General features: G+C 46.3%; 1 protein-coding gene across 3 annotated transcripts; it reads right to left on the bottom strand.

The window, feature by feature from the left end:
* Positions 1-11751: 11751 nt before the first annotated feature.
* LOC112883613 (thaumatin-like protein 1) lies at positions 11752-15005 on the bottom strand. Of its 3 annotated transcripts, XM_025948945.1 has the most exons (6): positions 14599-15005; positions 14082-14195; positions 13215-13245; positions 12907-12982; positions 12354-12718; positions 11752-12268 (listed from the first exon to the last, which is right to left on the bottom strand). In XM_025948945.1, exons 4-6 carry the CDS (start codon positions 12962-12964, stop codon positions 11954-11956), a joined length of 738 nt encoding a protein of 245 aa, XP_025804730.1. In that variant the 5' UTR covers positions 12965-12982; positions 13215-13245; positions 14082-14195; positions 14599-15005; the 3' UTR covers positions 11752-11953. The 3 variants fall into 3 exon arrangements, with proteins under 3 accessions (XP_025804730.1, XP_025804729.1, XP_025804731.1); XM_025948944.1 differs by having other exon boundaries at positions 12907-13245; positions 14599-15004; XM_025948946.1 differs by lacking the exon at positions 12907-12982 and having other exon boundaries at positions 14599-15004.
* Between the last annotated feature and the right edge of the window lie 2148 nt (positions 15006-17153).

Here is a 17153-nt window from a genome sequence, read left to right as displayed (position 1 = left end):
CATGTCTTGTGATGGAGGCTACGGCCACGTTCCTGTTTTGTCGACTTCATTTTATAAGTTTTGACGGAAGCTTCGGCTATGTTCATGCTTTATATGAATCGACTTCCGCCGTGACCATTGATGGTCGCTTGTGACGATGATCGCATTTTTCCCAACAAATTCGATCCATTCGATTGGTTTATACCTAACTTGTTGGATGGGCTCGCATTAGGAGCTATTTTGACTACATCTAGAGTCGTTGCACTCGGGGTAGTTTCGTTTTCTCCGCCATAAGCACAGCGGTCACGAGAGGATGCTCGCGTTCTTTCCCAACAAGTTTGATCTTTTCGTTTGGTTTCTACCTAACTTGTTGGACGCGCTCATATGAGGAGCGATTTTGACTACGCCCAGAGTCATTGCACTCGGGGTAGTTTCATTTTTCTTGCCATAAGCACGACAGTCTCGCGATGATGCTCGCGTTCTTTCCTAACTGGTTAGACCTGCTCGATCGGGATATGTCTAACTTGTTGGATGGGTTCCTACTCGGAGCCACTACGACTACTTCCAGGGTCGTTGCACCCGGGGTAGTGTCTACTACTTCGCCCTCAAATCTGGATGATAGTTCAGCTAAGGCACATACAAGTAGAGACATCAAATAAAAACATATATACAAGGCAAGAAGTACTTGTTTTTACAGTCTAATCCTGCAATACATTTTTCACTATCTGTTCCGCTATAGGTTGGGCTTCTTGGAGGTACTTGTTGAATTGATCTTCAGTGCACTCCGCAGCCACTCCCTGCGCAAATGCCTCTAGTGGAGCCTCCGGCCAAAAGGATTTTACAAAGGCGAGGGCGTGGCTGACACACGCGACCGGGGCTTCAGTGAGGAAACTGGCGACCTTCTGCGGTGCTCCAAGAAGTCGCTCCAGCAAGGTTTGCTCGCTTGGTTCGCCTTCTTCAGGAGGGTTCACCATATCCACAAGCTCCTGGGCGGCCCTCCTGAGGTCCTCCAGCTCCTTTTGCCGCCGCTCATCCTTCTCGCCCAGCATCTTGATCTGCTGAAGGCAATCGGTGAACTGTTGTTTAGTGTCGGCGATTATCTTCTGCAGCTTTTCAACGTTATCTGTACGGCGATACAGCATATTCTTCACATCAGTAAGTAGCTCTTCTTTGTATGTTAAGATTTTCCAAAGCTCCGCGGTGAATATATTTTCAGAGTCCAAGGAAAATTGTTAAGGGAAAGTACTCGAGAGAAGGAAGGGGCCTACCTTGGTGCGCTTTCTTCTGCTCTTTGAGTTGCTCCTAGAGCTTGGAGTGGGCCTTCTCAAGGTTGCAGAGGTCGTTCTTGAGGAGCCACATCTCTCGAGTCCGCTCTTGTCTCAGCTTGTCGAGCTCTCTTTGAAGATAGATGTTTTTCGTCCGCTCTTCGGATATGCGCTTTTCCTTGGCAGCAAGCTCCTGGTGACCACTCACGACTGCTTTCAACTTCTCGGATGTCTTTTGTGAGTGAGTGATCACGTTCTGCATAAAGAGGGAGGTTAAGTCAAGCAACTCGACAACGTATACAAGCAGACGAGTTATCACGTCTTACCATGGCAAAATCGTACAACTCCTTGTAGGCCTTCTTGAAGGTCCTTATGTTGCTGTCTGTCAGCATTGGTTCATCCACCAGATTGGTGGTGATGATGTTCTGGTACCCGAGCCCGGCCATCAGCAGATCACAGGACTTCTTGAGGTCCCTGCGGCTTCTTCAGAAGGTGGTTGCTGGGCACCTGCAAGTCAAGATGCATTCAGTACATAATGCCTGGGATCTAAGCAGCTAGTCGTGGGCGGTCGGACACTTACCTATACCATCTGCAGGAGCGGCATCAGGAGCCTCGACTTGTTCCTCACCACCAGCTCCGGTTTTGGCTTGTTGGGGCTCGGGGGGTGGCAAGTCGGGCAGCGTCGTGTCTGCCTCGGGGGTTGGCTCTGTGGGCGTGGGCCCCTCTAGGGCTGATGGCATGGGGGCTGGGGTAGCTGCGGCCGGTTTCGACTTGTGCCTCACAACGCTTGCAGACCTAATGAAGCAGAGTCAGTTACATCATTACAAGTTGAAAGGGACAGAATGTTCATTATGCAACAAGATGTACACTTACAGCGAAGACCTCTTCATGACGGCCTTCTTCACCCTCATGGCCCATGGTGTCCCAACCATGGTACTTGTTGCTAGCGGCGGGGTGACACCAGCTGGTGGCGCGGTGCCCGCCACGGCAATGGTAACTGATCCTGTGGCCAAAGCTGCTGGATCCGTTCCCATCTCTTGGCACCCGGGCTTGGGTGGAGAAGCGGGTGGACTGCAAATGGAAAACGTCAGCATGCAACAATATTGATATATGACAACAAGGCAGCATATTCAAACCTGGAGGACTAGACTTCTTGCGATTTTCGTTTGCGCACAACCCGGCGACCCTGCGGGACCGAAGGCAGAGTATCGGTCAACTCCACGGATGGTCCGAGGGAGTTGCCTCTTCTCGCCTCCCTTTCGGCTTCCTTTTCCGCCAGGGGGCTTCCGCCTTCAGTGGACTCGCTGCCGGGCAGAGCCTCGGCTACTCGAGCCCTCTTCGCTTCGGCCGCGGCGCTGGGTAGAAGATGGTCTGGTCGAGGAATGTTAGGTTGCGGAGGGTAGCTCCGGTACACTTCTGTGTGACCCTGCGGGAGGTTCTCAGTTAGCAGTGGCAGAACAGCAGAACTGGTGTTCAACAAAAAGTAGTCGAATTCTTACCGGTTTTGGAGGATTTTGTGCAGAGAACAGCTGTGGGACGTAGGGAACTGCATCCACATCCAGTAGCACTCGCCTGACCCGGGTGAGTGCAGCTTTGTCCTCAGTTCCTCTGCGCACATGCGAGGTGGATCTTCAGCGTCCTTGTACTCGAATCCGAGTATATGGTGTTGCTGGATTGGCTGGACTCGGCGCTTGAAGAAGGAAAACATCACGGATGCGCCGGTCACTCCCATTTCCTTATGAGCTGCTATGGTGTCTAGCAACTCATCGACCTGATCCATGTCCCCCCTAGGAAGTTCGATATTCCACTCCGGCCTTACAACAGGTGGTCTATTTAATTTTACCGGGAGTTGGGGGGCATGATTTTCGATATAAAACTAATGATTTTTCCACCCAGGAATGTTGGAGGGGAATTTGTACGAAAGGTACTTGTCGCCGGCTTGTTGTCTAAGTTGGATGCCGGCGCCCCCTACAACAGTGGGATTTTTGGAGGTGGGTTGTGGTTTTACTCGGAATAGGAAGCGGAAAAGATCCCAATGGGGTTCGATTCCGAGGAAGGCTTCACAGAAATGGATAAAGATTGAGATATGGCAAATGGAAATCGGGTTGAGATGATAGAGCTCAAGCCCGTAGTAGTAAAGAAGGCCACGGAAAAAAGAGCAAGAGGGGAGGGCCAGACCCCGTTCGGCAAAATGGTAAAATGTGATGATTTCGTCTACATTTTCCATGGGGAAAGGTTCGCGAAACGAAGGGCGCCAATTGATAAGATTCTTATCTTGGAGCAATCCCTCAGAAACAAGCTTATTGAGGTCGTTGAGGGAGCACTTACTGTGTGTCCACTCCCCGGACGGCGGCTGCGCCTCCTTCTTCTTCCCACCCTTCTCCGATCTCTTGGGCGCCATTTCCAGATCCGCTTGCCACGAGTTGCTCGGGGGCTGCGGGGAAAGGAGCGGGGAGATTTGGGTGGATTGGGGTTCTCCAAGAGTGTGAAGGCGGAGTGCAGCTCTGTTTGTGGGATTTTGGCGGTTCTTGGCGGATTGCAGATTGGAAGCACAGTTTTTACTCGGTGTTACCGCGGGGTTAAATAACCAGCGGCTAGGTACAGTTTCACTGCTTTGAAGTTGAAGAGTCATTTTAGGGAATATTTAGAAGTTGAGGGGTCATTTGGTGGATTGTTTAGATAAAATATTCGATTAATCATTTTTTCAGGGTTAACTATCCAGAAAAAAGGGGTTTTTTGAATTCCAGATCTAACTTTCATCATTTGTACCATCACACCAGTTATTTACCATGTGGACATTTTTATATTGCATGCCACGACTTTTGGATCCTTATTTCCAAACCTGGGAGATTTGAATTGAAGGCTCGGGGGCTGCGGGATACGTGACATCGACTACTTATTTTTCAAATTTATTTGAAAAGTAAGGAAGATTCAAGATTAATGCGACCCTCAGCCTGATTCTCCGATTCAACCTAAGGCTCGGGGGCTACTCCATATGGAGTGCGATTTTTCAATCGCACACCATACCAAAGAAATAATTCGGAGCATGAGCACTCATAGCTTCAATGCAGCCAAGTAAGTACTCGAATAAGAACTTCCAGACGGAGCTTCAGGAGAAGCCGAAAATTACTTCAAAAGTACTCAAGAAGCCTGCAGTACTCAGACCCGAGGCCACGGGGCTTGTCAGACCCGAGGCCACGGGGCTGTGTACATAATGTAGTTTAAATAGGCTTAAGAGATAAAGCCCGTCTTATCTCTTATTTACCTCATTTATCTCTTATTTATCTCGTATGAATAGGAGATAAAGCTAGTCGGTACAGAAGGAATCTACTCGAGTTGTATTCGGTTACGATTTCTTATCTAGTATTGGACTAGAATTCTTGTAACCCTGACCTCTCGGATATATAAGGGGGGCAGGGACCCTCTCAAAACAGATCATCAAGATCATTCGACACCTAAGGCAATACAAACCACCACACAGGACGTAAGTTATTACGCACCTCGCGGCCCGAACCTGTCTAAGTTTTGTGTTCCTTGCACCTTCGAGTTCCTGATCTCGGTGTCTCCTCACCTAAACTTACCACCTTGGGTATACCGTTCGGTGGGCAGCCGGTAAAACACCGACACAAACTGTCGAGGTAGCGGGCACTGAAGCGCCACTATCACGAGGGACAACATAAGGACTAAAAGCCAAACTAAAGTGTCAACAATATCTAAGATAACATCAGAGTGTTGCGCCATGGTAAGCTTCCTGTGGAGACCCTGAACCACAGGCAAGGTTGGGTGCAGAACGACCACCTACTCGACGTCTTTAGTAACGAAGCTCGGATCCTCCTCTGTAAAAACTAAGCAAGAGTGAGTACATACGTACTCAACAAGTCTGACCACACCCACGGAGGGGGATAATAAAGGTCAGGCACGGGATATATCAAGGATAAGGCTAGACTTCATTTACGATAGAGCACGATTTTACACATGCAAGGGTTCATTTAATAAAAGGGTTTTCTCAAAATATTTCTGTAGTAATCGAATAATAAGTGGGGTTGATCCTACACAAAGGATCCAAGTTTTAATGCTATCGGACTCCACATCCACAATAGCTCACGGCACAACAGCCGGACACTTTCAAAACAACTCACGCCACAAAACCAACCATCCCAAAATATCTATTGAAGTGACCATGCCGTAACTCGTCCAATACCATGGACATGGCTATTCAAATAGATTTTACACTCTGCAGAGGTTGTACACTTTACCCACAAGTAGGGTACCGCACTACAAACAACTTAGTGTCGCTGCGGATCCTAACAAAGCTATTACCCACCTTAGCTAAATCTAACTAGCCAACACGAAAGCAACCATGGGGTTAATGACCTATCAACAAAGTCATTATCGGGATATAACTTACACAGATCGTATTCCTTCTCCATGATCTCCCATTGCTCACCAGCTCTCCTTTTAGCTAGCAGAACAACTAGTGGGGTTTAAGCTAAACCGTTGCCCACACAAGGGTCGAGTGGTTGTACGATAAGTGGGTTAGGCAAGATGAGACCTCAGTTCATCCTTACATTGACAAGACGGACACCTCCCAACCATGCTCAACCACAAAGGTACAAGCTCACCAGTGGCATTTCACACAGGAAACACCGTCCATCTCATCAGGTTATATCTTTCTTTTATTTTCCCGAAATCCCATTTTATCTATTAAAACACTCACAACTTTATTTTCAATAAAGCGCGTTGTGGTCATGATTAAAATATAATAAAGGGAATAAAAGGTCCTAAGCATCTCTAGCAGTAGTTAACGTCCTACAGAGCAAATCCTATATAGACATTAACCTAGGTCATCAAGGAATAGTCATAGCAATCAAGAGGTGGCTATGCAACCATATCTTGCAATAAAACAATGCATTTTATAAAACAGGCCAATAGGTTGTGTTTATAAAACTGGGATAAATATGCATCAAAGGATGGGATTGGACTTGCCGTCCTCAAAGCCTTCCGGAAGCTCCTCCTCGAGGTACGGGTCTTCGGGCTCCGGCTCGCGGTACTGCTCCTCCTTGGTCACATTGTCGGCTACGACACACAAACAATCACACAACAAAAACAAAGTACGCCGACGAACTTAAAAAAAGAGAGAGGGAAATAGGGAGCTTCGATTAAAAAAATAGAGAAGACTATTATATTTGTCGGATGTGGATCCTGAGACTTGGAGAAAATATTTGGAGATGATGCGTGGTGGAGTTTGGAGTCGATTCGGAACAAAATGTCATATGAACTGATGAGTTAAAGGTCATTTAGGGAGTAGTTTAAAAGGACGAGGACCTATTTGTAACGAAATAAAGAGATAGAAGGAGCTCTGATTAAATATTTGAGAGAGGAAGGTGGAGGGCTGCGGACTGCATAAGTAGGAAAAGTGGAGGGGGTTATGCACAAGTCTGCCTTTCTTCTTCCTCGAGACAGAATAGGAGGGGGGAGGGGAATGGTAGGATAGGGGGGGGGGCGGCTAGTCCATGGGCGCCGGCCCCCTGGTGCATGGCGACGCCCGGGGAGGAGGGGAAAACGGAGAGGAGGCCGAGGGGTCCGATTCCGGCCCTCACCTCGTGCGGAGACGGTCTATGGAGGGTTGTCCATGGAGATGGGTGGTGGCCGGCAATGGTGAGCGGCGGCGGCGAGCTGCAGCACGAGGTAGAGGAGGGGAGGTGTTGGGGCGGCGTGGGCGGAGTGAGGGGCAGCTCGGGGGCTGATTTATATGCTGAGAGGGAGAGGCCGGCATGGGAGGGTCACGGGCAGTGCAGGAACCTCGCTATTAATGGCGGCCGGGATGCTCGGGGACAAGGCGCAAGCTACGAGGGCGAGGGGATAGAACGGAGATGGACCGGCGCAGCAGCGGGTCGCACGCCGGCTTGGCGTGCACGGGCAGCAAGCACACAGTAGCACAGCGAGCAGCAGCGGCCGCGGCGTGACGCAGGTGGCGCGATGCGAGCACGCGTGCACAGCTAGCAACGGGGGCAACAGCGAGTCGTGCACTGGCCCGCGCGTGCGCGCAAGGAGCGGGCTACAGCTCGAGCAGGCAGCACGCATGTGTTCATTTAAATAATAATAAAAATTTATTTTTTTATTTTAAATTTCACACAGTAACTCAACAATTTAAATAAGCAAAGATATGAAATTTAAATTGTTGCGTTACACAGTCTCTTCGATTTTCTGGGCGTTACACACAAAAAAAAATTATTGCCTTACTCAACAATTTAAATAAGCAAGCGGGAGAATTAGAAGAGAGAAATAAAGAAAAGAAAAGAGGGGACACGCGCGCAGCACCAACGATCGCGGCCGGACAGGCGTACGCGGCCGACCGCGACACGATGGTGATGCGACGGGACGGTGGGGCCGGTGGAAAAGGAAAAGGAACGGGCGGCTTCGCGGAAAAAGAGGAAGAGACTGCGTGATGTCGAGACAGTGGAAAATCGGGAGGTGTCTTCGAGAGCTCGAGCGGCGGAAAAGATTTAAAAGATTTTCAAGCGAGTGATTGGTAATGCAATTTAAATAAGATAAAAACGCGGGCGTTACATTTCTCTTCCTTGGCCCAGTGGCCAACCTATCGCTTCTCTCCCTTGTCATTTCTTCCTATGACGTCGCGGTCCCACTTGCCATCCCCCTCATCTTCCTTTCATTGTCACCATGACAGCCATGCCATGCCAAGCTCAGTTTTCCTATGTGAGCATGCTAGGACTCATTGATCGAGTCTGATCTTTCCACGCATGCCCGACCTCATCATATGCCCATACACCACTTGTAGGGTTGAGCTAGTTATTTGCTCCGTGTCTATTTTAGACTTCATCATCCGAGATCGGAAGACTCATGTTGCCATGTTCAGCGTGTGCATCATGCAAGCCTTGCTGTCCACATCCTATGAAAAGATTTCCGTCTGCCTGATCTGTCTCTCGTTCGTTCTCCTTGCCTTCAATTCCTGCTCTCAAGTAGCCCTTTCGTCTTTGGTCAGCATGTTTTCTTTTCAGCCCACACCAAATCCCTTCGGCCCAGCCTAGTTCCACCCGCGAGCTGCTTGGTCCACCAGCAGTCGGCCTCAACCAAGTCAGGATGCTGCACGGCGCTGCCTCCTCCTTGACGTGCGTGCCACGCACGGCCAGGCCTCACGTCCCCTATAAAACTCGTCCAAAAGCCCCTCTTTGCCAACCCCTCGACCGCGCACCCTCCTACACGCTGCCCCCCTCCTGCTCGCCAAACCCCAGGCCTGCACACGCCCCCCTGCATCCGCGCCTTCACCCCCTGAACGCGTTTCCTTTCTGCATCCCCGCACCCCTTTTGCCGCGCCCTTTCGCTCGCCTCTATCGTGCAATGCCGCCACCAGGAACGCGCCAAGAAGTACACCGCCGCCTCCTTCCTCCCAACCGTGCGCCTAGGCCTCCCCTCTGCTGCACGCCATCCCTGCTCGCCTCGCCCCCCCCACATGCTGCCTGTAGCCAGCCGCCCCACGCGTCGCCCTCTACTGACCGGCGCCACCCTCCCACCTGCACCGCCTGCTCACCAAGATTAGAAGCACCGCCGCCTCTTCTCGGCAAGATTCCCGCCGCCACGGTGCCTCCCCGCCATGATTAAGCGGTGAAACGGAACCCCCTCGTTATCCTCTCTCCATTCCCCCGCTCCTTGCTCTCTCTCGTGCCCTAAATTGCCCGAATTTTGGACGACAGCGAGCTCCTGTCCGCCAGCCATGGAGGTGCTGAGGCTTTCTATTTTGGTCCCTATGAAACTCTGTAATTTTATATATTTGTTTGAGTCTATGGAAATCTACAAAAAAAACCCCTAGATCTATTAGATCTTTACAAACCAGCCCCACCGGTGATCTTTTTCAGATGTAACCCATCTTTCTCCTAATTTGCGAGCACAATTACTGTGTCTTGTTGCAGATCTTCCTTGCCCTAGCCCCTAAATCTACACTTAATCGCGACTAAGTTCCCGAAACCTTATTTCTTTTGTAGATTCGTGTTTTGATATGTTTTGGTCCATTCCTTTTGCGTTAGTCTTTTAAAACTCTAAGTAGCGTTGTTGTACCGTAGTTCTTGGTTTTAAATAAACATAGATTTAGTTTGCTTAATGATCTCTCATGTAGTTTTTCTAAATAAAATCCAATTAAATCTTTACCTCGGTTTTCTTAATTAATGTTAACATGATTAATACCAACATAAATGTGTTTTAATCGTAATTTGTTAGTTCAACACGAATCATAAAGTTATACGTTTAGATGTTCCCATAAGTCTTCTTTCTAATTAATTGTTTAATTTGTATAATTTGTACATAGATAATTATAAATAAAATTTAATTAAGTTCTACTTCGTTTTTGTAAATGTAAATATAATATGAGTTAATTATAATTTTAGATATTTTCTTCAAATATCCTTTATATTTATTTTATAAATAAAATAAATGAAGTTTATAGTTTTTTTGTTCTCTTTTATAATATAAATCTTTCAATAGCCGTTTGTTTGGAATCCTAGCTCCATTTTTCTCGTTTCTTGTGCTCTCATGACCGTAGCAACGAGCCCTATCCTACAGTATAATTTTTTTAAGTTTTGCTTTTATTTGGTGTATCTGTTCTTAGTTGTTCTTATTTGATAGTTTGTTGCTGTGTTTTGGTCCAAAGCTCGTTTGATGTTAGAAGGAGCATGATCGAAGAGTTTTGAAGATTAAGAATTTCAAGAACAAGAGTTGAAGACTCTGAGCAGCTATTCTTTGGAAGAAAGCAAGTGTTCCTTGATCATTCTTTTATCCAAATAATCACAATAAATACAACTTTTATTTATGCATGCATGTATTCTAATTTTGATGGATGCGTAGTCTTTATGATAATTCCTTGTCAACCTGGGTTCTACCTTTCTGTTGGGTAGCTACTGCTTAGTTGCATAACTGATTCCAGTTTTGAAATGTTTATAACCATGATGATAACAATGATGATGCTACACCTATTTTATCCATATTCATGCTCTTTGTTTTATGTTGTTAATCGCAAGATCATATGTTTAATTGGAACATGGAGAACCACTCAGGAAAATAGTGCAACCACAATACTATATGGCTCTGGTCTAGAAACTCTAGCTTGTGATGATCTTACCGAAAGGGCAAGAGGGGAATGCGTTGATGGGATATAGCTCGGTCCTCTTGAGGTTTAGATATGATTCTGGTTAAGACGTCTTCCTTGTCAGGGAGAGTTATGATCACTGCGGTCTGAAACTTTAGCAGATTGTTATAAGTTAGGGAATATTTGTAAAGACCTCGTAGTGAATCTCTAGCCACTCACTTTGAAAGTGTTTAAGAGGCCCGTGACCTCGGGCGACATGGGAGACACGAATCGTGGGTAAAGTGTACAATCTCTGCAGAGTGAAAACTGATATATCAGCCGTGCTCATGGTTAAGAGCGGTTTGGACCCTCACATGATTAGTAAACTTGAAGATGAATTAAATTATGAACCATGTTTATGGTTTTGGATATGCTTATGTTGTATCTGTTCTCTCTCTTTTAATGTGGGTTGGTATATACTTATACAGGTGCTAATAAAATTTGACCAACTAAAATTGCATATCGCAGTAAGCTATCAGTCTTTCCTTGCTTTTGGCCTTCATGTCATATAATTTCCAACACTTGCTGAGTACGAACTATAAGTGTACTCACGCTTGTTATAATTGCTGCTCAGAAGAGAAAGCTGATGTGAAGTCTCTTGAAGATGATGTTGAGTTGTAGGCCTATGCAACCTCCAGTCGATTGCCTGTGTAGTTTGAAGCCTTCGTTTTCAGGATAAGCTATATAACTTTGATAATCTTTATAGTTTTTAGTTCTCTTTCTGTAATATTGTTACTGATTATTCACTGATGAAGTCACTATACATATTAAACTTGATCCTGGCATACATATAGTTATGCATTCGGTTTTATCCTAAACACCGGGTGTGACATTTTCCATGAAAACATTTTCCGGAAACTTTTAGGGATGACTTTTTTCGAGAGATTGTCATGGGAGTTGGACAAACTCTTATTTCTTCCAACAACAAGTGGTGGAATTTTTTGAGTGAATCTCCTTCAAATAGTTTTTTCTCAAACATGTTTTGTGAAAAAATCTTCTTCAATCAAGTTATCTGAAAAAAATTATTTGAATAGGTTCTTCTATTTTTTTTGTGGAGAACTTCTTCCAAATAAATTCTATAAAATATATTCAGAAAACAGTGAGGGAGTGGGTGCTGAATGTCAGGCGGGAGTAGATCCAATTTTCGGACAGCACAAGCAAATGGTTAGGATGAGTAGTGTACCCAGAAGAAAAGTGCAAAAGGAGAAGAGAAAGGAAGGAAGAAAAAAAAAAGAAAGAAAGATAGATGGAGGTCGGGGCGGGGTGTTTAGCTCTTATATGTACCAGTGATTTCGCCATATGGATGACGAGCTGGCTAGATGGGATGAGTAATTTCTTATTAAACTGCAGCAAAAGTAGCCTGAGATCGAGTTGAAGGCACTAGTGCCATTGAAACACACAGTAGTCTGATCTTAGGAAAAGAGTTGAAGCCGTACCAACAAATACGGGCATGTTACAGTGAAAATCAGTTAAATCCTGAACCTAATTAAACAGTAGCTCGAGAGATGCAACAACGATTATTCAATTTGAAACACAGTTCCGAAATCCAGCAGGAAAAACTAGATTAATATAATCAAGGGCAGAAGATGATCTGGTAATTGCCGCCGGAGGCGCAGGTGAAGGTGCTGCTCCCGTCGTCGAAGGCGTAGCTGTAGGCCAGCGGGCACTGCGCCTTGAAGAACTGCGAGTACCTGCTGGGCCGGCACCTGTCCGGGCTCCCGAACTCCCCGCGGCAGCAGAACTCGTCCGTGTTGAACGCCCCGCACGCGCTCCGGCACCCCACCGTGGCGCCGCCCGCCGCCCGCGCCGCCAGCTCCGGCGGGCACGCCGCGTTGATGTTGGCGGCGCAGGTCACCGTCGCGCAGCTCTGGCCGCCGTACGGCAGGATCTGCAGCATCGTCACACAATCTGTCATTGGCTCATTGCAACTGTATCGTTTATCAGATGGTGTATCTTGTTGCTAAGTTTGTTACCTGGATGGGCACGTTGAAGCCGTCGACGTTGCTGATGTCGTAGAAGTCCCTGCCGCCCTGGCCGTTGAGCGTGAACTCGGCCAGCGTGCTCGGCGCTTGGTTGCCGGCGCCGTTGCACTCGACGTGCCCCGTGGCGCAGTCGCCGGACGCGCACCCGAAGCTGCCGGAGGCGTCGGTGGCGCAGCGGTAGCGGCCCCAGATGCGGCCTGACCAGCCGGCGGGGACGCCGGGGAAGGCGGCGTCGGGGCCGGGCGGCAGCGCGAAGCCGGTGGTCGGGAACGCCGGCCGGTTGGGGTTCGTCTGCACGCCGGGGTAGATCGTCTCCGGGCACCTGTTTGTGAACACGAAAATTGTTGCCATGGCGCCTGGAAATAAATGCGATCAGCTTCATCAGTGGCACTAGTACATCGACATTCAAGATACTTTTGGATCAAAATAGGTTACTCCCATCCCATCCTCAAGGAAATGACCATGCTACTAAAACCTTAAAATAACCATGGGCTACATCACAGAAAATCAAGATTATTCCTATGTTGGATGATTAGATCAATACCTGGCAGAAGAACTGGGATCAAGAAGAAGAGCAAAGAAATGGTTGAGGAGCTTCCCATGGTGGCCTCTGTGGATAACTAGGCAGCAGGCACCAAAAAGAATTTTGAACTTGTGCAACAGAGATGGTGTGGTGAAGTGCATAGGCGGCAGTAATTTATAGCCGAATTTGAAAAAAAATGTTATTATAGGAGATCAATGCATATTAATTTCAAAGGATACTCATCAGTAAATTGAAGATCATCTACGATCTACAAAGCTATATTTCGAGAAGTAATATAAGTGGAAACAATTATCGTCCGGACGGCTCACCTGGCTACATCCATTGGATGCTTGCTGTACCCTGTTTGGATTTTCAATGCGTTAGTATATCCAATTTGTTTTTCTCCTAGAGCAAAGTAACTCTTTTTTAGATAAAGAAATATTTCAATATCTCAGCTTCTACATCACTATTATATTAGAAGTGCGATATAAAAAACTTCCCACTTGCAACTATAATCTTCTCAAATATAGAGTGCATCTATAATCTCTAAAAAATATATAGAAGGTTTGCCATTTTAGGCTTCATGCTTATCAAACTTTTTAAGCTTATAAACGATTACAAGAGTAATACTACAAGATTCATTATGAAATTTGAAAATGCAACACGTTTCAGTGCTGGCAAGCTGGGGATTGGCAATGCACATCGTCGTTTCTTCATCACTGATGATATAGCTAGCACATTAGGTATTGCTTAGCACATTGCGCTGCATGCTCTGTTGGCCTACTTGGGGATTTCATCACCACGCGTTTCCAGTTCTAGCCCAACTGTATTTGTTTGATTCTAATTCAACAGGGGCACTCATCACTGAGACAGAAACTGTAGGGTAGTACAAGTACTATGTAGGACCCATCCTTTGGCTGGGTTCTCAGTTTCTCTCACAGAAGCTCATCGCCTTAATCACGTCATTACTACGTTTTTTCTGAAAAACGTGTAGGCCACATGTACACAGCTCAAATCCATCTAGTCTAAAGATCCTGCACGCCACTGACCAACTAAACACTTCACCACAACATATTTCTAAAAGCATGCGTGGTCAACATGGAAAAATCAGTGATGGGTCAAATCTTTTACATTCTAGTTTTGTCTTGTATGAGTTATGAGATTGAAGCATATCGTAGGGTAGCAAGTTTACGGACCACTTATTTGGAGTGAAGGGGGCTTGTTACAGTCGATCTCCAACAGCAGCAGGTCCGGATCGTCCCCCTCCTGACCACGTTCTCTGCCTCATGTGTGCACCCCTCTTCATTCCCCTTTTAAATTTAAACAAAGAAATGTCATATCCAAACTAAAATTATACACAACATTTCTACGCGTAGAAATTGTATAACAACCTTTTGTAGAAATTTGTTCAAAATACGTAGATTTTTAGACAAACTTTTCTAAAAAATAAATTTATGAACATAAATGTAGAAAAATAAAACAATAATTATGGAAAAAATTTCGAAACAAATATTTCGGGCAAAATTTTGAAATAGATTTTGGGAACTTTTTAGAAACAAAAAATTGAAGGGAAAAATCAAAAATAAAATTTGGAAGCAAAAATAGGGAACAGAATTCAAAAATAAAAAAGTAATAGACAAACACTGATAAAATTCAAGAACAAGACTACAAAGAAAGAAAGTTATAGAAAAATATTCAAGAAAAGAATAAAACCTGCCTCCCGGCGGCATCCGTGCAGATTAGGTTGCTCAGACGACCGGATTAGATGGCACCCATACAGATCTGGTCCCTCTGGTGAGTGGATCTGGCAGCACCCTACACCCCGCATGGATCTGGCCACTCCGGCCTTGGAGCCATCGTTCTCGCTTTGGGAGCTTACCATTGTGCCTGCCGCCGCTACGCTGATATTAGTTTGGGTGGGATCTGCCGAGTCACTGTTTTCGAGCATGTTGCCACTCGCCGCCACTCCAGCGTGTTGCCGCTCGCCACGGCTCCTTCAGGTAGCGCGCCCTCCCTGCAGCTAGATCTAGGGAATGAAGGAGAGTGGGAAGGAGAAAGAAATTGAGAGAGGACAGAGAGACGAGAAAGTGAAAATGGAGAAATGAAAAAAAAAGAAAGAGGCCGAGGTGAGATTTATATAGTATGGCCCACCATGTGCGGAGGAATTGTGGGGAGAGATAATTGGTCGCGTGCGTGTTGTTAATTTGATAGTCGAAAACTACCAGCGTAGTTTTGGAATGGCAACATATCATGTCCTCGAATTTCTTTATTTATCATTTACTGCTTCCTCAACCAAGATTTTCTCATGTAGATGGCATTTTCCCTCTAAGATGGTAGGCTCAGATCCCAAGTTTAAAGAGTCGTATCCTTCCAAGCAGTGGCGGACCAGCGGGTAGGCCGTATTGGCCTGGGACTACCCAAAATTCTGAGCAAAATTTCCTTTACTAGTTAGATTTCAACGGCCCAAACACAAGAAATGGCCCAACAACCGGCCTCAGCAGCTCTAGCATGCACGTTCCTCCTCCCTACCGTCCTGCCAGCCCGTGCGTGCAACCTCGTGTCCAGCATCGCCTGAGCACCAGACACTGTTGTCCAACCCGCGCAGTTGTGCCCTGCTGCTCCTGCCTCAAATCCCCTCACGACGTGACAGCCTCACTGCTGATGTTTTAAGTCTGTCTCCAACGGTGTTCTCATTCTGTACCCTATATATAGAGAAGATTCCGTTCTCTATTGCTCCAGCAGCGTTCTCTAAATGGTACTCTAAAATAGAGAACGCTACAGGTTTTCTCTATACATAGAGATTCTCTCTCCTCTTCTCTGCATCTCCTATGAACGGGGACTATTGACTACGTTGTACATATTACTCTACTTCAATTTCAATTGTAGATTTGCGTAATTTATCCTGAAATTGTTGTGTGCGTGGACATGTGAACCTGATTTGGTATTGTCGTACCTGGGATTACGGGACTGCGTACATAACGTAGTTCATACAGGAATAAGGGATAGGACATGCCTTATCTATACGGAAGAAAGCTGCTCGAGTTGTACTCGAGTACGGTTTCTAGCCTAGTGTCAGACTAGGATTCATGTAACCCTGTCTTCCCGGATATATAAGGGCGGGCAGGGACCCCCTCAAAACACAACATCAACACCCAAGATAATACAAACCATCAAACAGGACGTAGGAAATTACGCACAACGCGATCCGAACCTGTCTAAACCTTGTGTTGCTTGTACCTTCGAGTTCCTGATCTCGGTGTCACTGAAGCGTTCACTCATCAGAGGTGACTAAATGTGACACAAATACCAGTCCCAAGAGGATGATAACACATTTATTACATCGGATGGTTCAGTACTGTACAAACCGTCGAGGTAGCGGGTACTGAAGCGCCACTATCACGAGGGACAACATAGGGACTAAAAGCCAAACTAAAGTGCAACGACATCTAAGATAACATCAGAATCTTGCGCCATTGTGTGGAGACCCTGAACTATTGGCGAGGTTGGGTGCAGGACGACGACCTACTCGACATCTTTAGGAACGAAGTTCGGATCCCCCTCTTTGAAAACTAAGCAAGAGTGAGTACATACGTACTCAACAAGTCCGACCACACCCACGGAGGTGGATAATAAAGGTCATGCACAGGATATATCAAGGATAAGGTTAGGGTTCATTTGCGATAAAGCAAGGTTTTACATATGCAAGGGTTCATTTAATAAAAGAGTTTTCTCAAAATATTTCTATAGTAATCGAATAATAAATGGGGTTGATCCTACACAAAGGATCCAAGTTTTAATGCTACCGGACTCCACATCCACAGTAGCTCACGGCACAACTGCCGGACACTTTCAAAACAACTCACGCCACAAAACCAACCATCCCAAAAAGTCTATTGAAGTGACCATGCCGTAACTCGTCCAATACCGTGGACATGGCTATTTGAATAGATTTTACACTCTGCAGAGGTTGTACACTTTACCCACAAGTAGGGTACCGCACTACGAATACCTTAGTGTCGCTGCGGATCCTAACAAAACCATTACCCACCTTAGCTGAATCTAACTAGCCAACACTGAAGCAAATATGGGGTTAATGACCTATCAACAAAGTCATAACCGGGATATAACTCACACAGATCGTATTCCCTCTCCATGATCTCCCGTTGCTCACCAGCTCTCCTTTTGGCTAGCAGAACAACTAGTGGGGTTTAAGCTAAGCTGTTGCCCACACAACGGTCGAGTGGTTGTACGATAAGTGGGTTAGGCAA

Source organism: Panicum hallii, chromosome 2 (assembly GCF_002211085.1).
Source record: "Panicum hallii strain FIL2 chromosome 2, PHallii_v3.1, whole genome shotgun sequence".
Taxonomy (NCBI): domain Eukaryota; kingdom Viridiplantae; phylum Streptophyta; class Magnoliopsida; order Poales; family Poaceae; genus Panicum; species Panicum hallii.
The sequence above is the reverse complement of the archived record's forward strand: the minus strand, read 5'-3'. Positions and strand labels throughout refer to the sequence as shown.

Coding starts and splice junctions, on each gene's coding strand:
- LOC112883613 (XM_025948945.1), bottom strand. CDS start 12,964: ATGGGAAGCTCCTCAACCATTTCTTTGCTCTTCTTCTTGATCCCAGTT. Junction 12,719..12,906: donor GATCCCAGTTCTTCTGCCAG/GTATTGATCTAA, acceptor ATTTATTTCCAG/GCGCCATGGCAACAATTTTC. Junction 12,269..12,353: donor GCTTCAACGTGCCCATCCAG/GTAACAAACTTA, acceptor ACGATGCTGCAG/ATCCTGCCGTACGGCGGCCA.